Raw genomic sequence first — 5,000 nt, forward strand, 5'->3', positions numbered from 1 at the left:
TTTAAATTAACAGTAGGAGCTTAATTGCCTAGAAGTGTCTGTCAGTCAGTAATTGTGTGACTGATTTAAATTTAATTTGCAAATTGTGAAATTACGCTGGACAGAGAGAGAGAGAGAAAGAGAGAGAGAGAGAGAGAGAGAGAGAGAGAGAGAGAGAGAGAGGGAGAGGGGGGGGGTACTTGACAAATAAGATTGAAATGAACAGTATAATACTTTTTTTTTTGTCCCCACATACCTTAAGACAGACCAGTCGTTGTGTCTGAGCGTCTGTGCAATTGGGCTCGGTGAGTGGACATGTGCACGCACGGCCGGGTTTGGTTTCGATTTAAGGGCTTGCCTTGATATACTTCGTTGCGCACTCAATTAAGTATAATCAGGCTTTACTGGAGATGCGGTGTACGCCATGGATTTCTACACAGAGGGCAATTCTTTCAACATAAAATGCAGCATTCAAGTTCAGGAGAGCCAGTAAAATGCAATTCTCTTGAATGCGGGCTTTGGGTATGGCACGGAGAGGGGGGCATATTATGCGTTTCTTTCACCTTTTCTTTCAAGTGCCTGCTGTACACATACACACACGGAGCAAAAACGTATGAAAAATATTAAAATATAGTATTAAAATATAGTATAAATAGTATTAAAATAAAAACTTGACTTGTTGATTTCTCCCTGTGGGCGTCGACGTGTGTTAATTATGTCAAGATTTTGGTTAATGTCCTAGGCCTAGATAGATAGATAGATAGATGGAGGTGTGTGTGTGTGTGTGTGTGTGTGTGTGTGTGTGTGTGTGTGTGTGTGTGTGTGTGTGTGTGTGTGTGTGTGTGTGTGTGTGTGTGTGTGTGTGTGTGTGTGTGTGTGCGTGCGTGCGTGCGTGCGTGTGTGTGTGTGTTTTAACCTGTTGTTTGCCGGAGCTCTTCACACAGGCTGATGTGAGGAAACTGAAGCATCACTCTCCATTTCTTGCTTTTTCCTTTTCTGGTTCCTCCTCCCCCTGAAAGAAAACACACACTTTAATGATTTTATAATTGATAACGAATAATGGACATGGACCCTCACAGCACAACAGGAAAGGTCCCTGGATGGAGTCTACACAAGAATTCTATGAATGGCACTAGGTGTCACATGGACGGACCACACCAGAAACATAGACCTCTACGGGGACCTACCACGACAAGGTCAGAGAGAGAAGGATGAGGCTGGCTGGGCACTGTGTCAGGCACCCAGAACTAGTGGCAAGCAAACTGACACTGTGGGAGCCAGGAGGGGAAAGAGGTGCACCACCTATGTAGACACACTGCCGTGTGACAACGGAGACAGTAGGAGGTGCACCACCTACAGTATGTAGTAGACACACTGCAGTGTGACAGTGGAGCCAGAAGGAGGTGCATCACCTATGTAGACACACTGTGGCATGACAATGGAGCCAGAAAGAGGTGCACCACCTATGTAGACACACTGCGGCTTGACAGCGGAGCCAGTAGGAGGTGCACCACCTATGTAGACACACTGGTCCTCATTTATCAACGCAGCGTATAAACCGGCGTATATTTTTCCATATATTCGGCCGTACACCAACGTCGAAGTCACATTTATCAACGAATCCTACACAGCTGATCCGAGCCTACATTTGGTCCCAGGCTTGATAAATGTCACGGCTGGAACCTAGCGTCATTTAAATAACACGCCCTTAAATATTCTCAAAACGCCCCGATTTTACGACATGAAGAAGGACCAGAATACGACCAAAGACATCAAAAGCCAATGAGAAAGAGTTTCCCCCGCCTGCCTCGCCACACACGCACACGCACACGCCCCCTCCTCTCTCTCTCTCTCTCTCTCTCTCACACACACACACACACACACACGCCCGCCCAGCTGTGTTTTTCATGTATTGTAATCCTTACCGTAGCGGTACAATCTTTGTCACGTAGGCTTGTAGCCTACATGAATGACATATTATGATACCAATCACATCGCCATGGCATGAATGGAATACGTTTGTATATTAATTTATTTAACCCATACCGATACCGAGCAGTGCACAAGCAGTCATGTAGGATATTCCCCGTGAGACTCGGACGGGCGGCAGTGGTTTCGGTCCGCCACGTTAATAAGAGATTGGAGCGTCGGGTTTATATCCTTAACCCAGTCAGGTTGTAGTCTTCAAAACTCTCTATGACATAACTCCATAACATAGGACAAGCTACTGTAAGTTTGTAGACCTCACTGTCCATGAAAAGATCGTCGGCAGTCCCGACCGCGGGACTCCCGAGTCCCGACGCAAAAGCGCTCGTATATTTTGAAAATAGCAGATCTACAAGCTCACAACGCGTCGCGATGCGACCCGTTTTTGAGCTTGCAGATCTGCTATTTAAAAATAGCCAATGCAACTGAATGACTGTTAAAGCAGTTTGTTTAAATTACTTTATAAAATGTTATATTTTCAAAGGGATTATTTATTAGTGTGTAGATATACATTTAGGAGTGGATTATGTGTCCAGATGCCTGTCAGACAGTCAGACAATGCTGCTCCGCAGGTCTAGAATGGAATAAACGTGCGCAGCCAACGTCAACAACTAGTCTCGACCAGACGTGAGATCTCAGCGTATGGTAGGATGAAGCCCACGTCAGGATATATTGATAAATGCCGAAAGGTGCGGTGATCTCGCCCTACGCCCATTATTTGGGCTGCACCACGTTGATAAATGAGGGCCACTGTGAGAGTGACAGTGGAGCCAGTAGGAGGCGCACCACCTACATAGACACACTGCGGTTGGACAGCGGAGCCAGTAGGAGGTGCACCACCTATGTAGACACACTGTGGCATGACAGTGGAGCCAGTAGGAGGTGCGCCACCTACGTAGACACACTGTGGCGTGACAGTGGAGCCAGTAGGAGGTGCACCACCTACGTAGACACACTGTGGCATGACAGTGGAGCCAGTAGGAGGTACACTACCTACGTAGACGCACTGCGGTGTGACAGTGGAGCCAGTAGGAGGTGCACCATCTACTTAGACGCACTGTGGTGTGACAGTGGAGCCAGTAGGAGGTGCACCACTTACGGAGACTAACTGCAGTGTGACAGCAGAGACAGTAGGAGGTGGACCACTTACGGAGACACACTGCGGTGCGACAGCTTAGCTAACAACACTGCAGAGCTCAAGACCCTGATGTTAGACAGGAGGGTGTGAAGGGCAGCGTCAGCTAGACCACACTCTCGCATCGCAATTAATCATTATATTTATGTTTTACTATTAATGTTTTAATATTGTTTCCTCCTCCTGAACACAACCAACACACTCTTTCTTTAACAATCTGGAATCAACCGTCAAGAACCAAGAAAACAAGAGAATCAGGACGGTTTATGTGTCACGGACGTTTTATGGTTATGGTTTATGTTTATGTGAGGTACGACATGTTGGTAGCAGTACAGTATGTTTTACATGATGTACATTGTCAATAAATTGTCTCTCCTACACTGTCTCTCTCTCAGCTGTCCTACTGTCTGTCTTTCCTACACTGTCTTTCTCTCAGCTGTCCTACTGTCTGTCTCTCCTACACTGTCTCTCTCTCAGCTGTCTGTCTGTCTGTCTGTCTGTCTGTCTGTCTGTCTGTCTGTCTGTCTGTCTGTCTGTCTGTCTGTCTGATGGCCTACTGTCTGTCTCTCCTACATTGTCTCTCTGTCTGTCTCTCTCTCTCTCAGCTGTGTTAAGATCAGATAAATCTTTATTGATCTGAGGGTACAGTCAGGTAAACAGAAACACATGACAATAAGATAGATAGATAGATAGTGTTTTCTCACTCAACAGTAGCCGATAAATAGCCGATCTATAAGCTCACAACACCTGGAGGCGTTGTGAGCTTGAAGATCGACTATTTTCACGATGTTTATCTGTGGAACCGAGTCAAACTAAATCTAATGCCTACAATTCCAAGAGCTTGTCAGGGTGGGGGGTCCCCAGTTCAAATATCCCCTTGCTCTAATAGTTATAATGCATTAACATATGTACAAAATTAAATACAAAATAAATAAATAACATGAAGTACAACAGGTTGAGCTAATTTTTATGAATTAACATTAAAACATTACATCAGTGGTTCATGTCAAGGACCCACAAATTAATATGTATTTGGTTGAGGACCCACATCTGGAAATATATTGTGGACCCCACAAGAAAATATTTGCGTTAAATTATTATTTCCTTATTATTCACATTTTCTCAAAAACTTTCAAGATATTTCAAATATGAGGGCCCCTTACAATCCCTTGAAGGACCCCTGCTGGTCCCCGGTCCACACTTTCAGAACCAGTGCATCACATCACATTACATTACATTATATTATAAATTAATATTGATATATACTGCTATATTCTGACCACACACACAACCACACGCACACACACACACACGCACACGCGCGTGCGCGCGCGCACACACACACACACACACACACACACACACACACACACACACACACACACACACACACACACACACACACACACACACACACACACACACAAACACTGTTATCATGGTCAGATAGAAGGGAACACATCTCACCAGGGGAGCACATGTGGAAACAACCAGTGGTGGAAAAAGTACTCAAATTATTTACTTAAGTAAAAGTACCAATACTGCAATATAGAAATACTCTGTTACACGTAAAAGTCCAGAATTCAAAATCTACTTGAGTAAAAGTACAAAAGTATTGGCATCAAAAATATACTTAAAGTACCAAAAGTAAAAGTACTAAAATATTTGAAAATAGCAGATCTACAAGCTCACAAGCTTGTAGATCTGGTATTTTCAAATAGCCAAGGTATAAAATAGGGCTAAAGTGGTTAATGTATGTCTTATAACATAATAATGTATATCTGCAGAGTAGCCTAACTAAAGTTTTCAAATAACTGTAGTGGAGTAAAAGTACAATATTTGCCTCTGAGATGTAGTGGAGTAGAAGTAAAAGTACTGCAAACTGAAAATTCTCCAGTAA

The 5,000-nt window shown here is 44.0% G+C and overlaps 1 protein-coding gene across 1 annotated transcript in view; it reads right to left on the reverse strand.

Moving 5' to 3' along the window:
- The window catches only part of grk6 (G protein-coupled receptor kinase 6), a 21,844-nt gene that overhangs the window by 16,490 nt on the left and 354 nt on the right, over positions 1-5,000 (reverse strand). Inside the window, exon 2 of the mRNA XM_080436576.1 lies at positions 896-991. Within this exon, the coding sequence (XP_080292702.1) occupies positions 896-991 (96 nt within the window). The remainder of the gene's footprint in view (positions 1-895; positions 992-5,000) is intronic.

Source organism: Gymnoscopelus braueri, assembly GCF_963280865.1.
Source record: "Gymnoscopelus braueri genome assembly, chromosome: 8".
NCBI lineage: Eukaryota > Metazoa > Chordata > Actinopteri > Myctophiformes > Myctophidae > Gymnoscopelus > Gymnoscopelus braueri.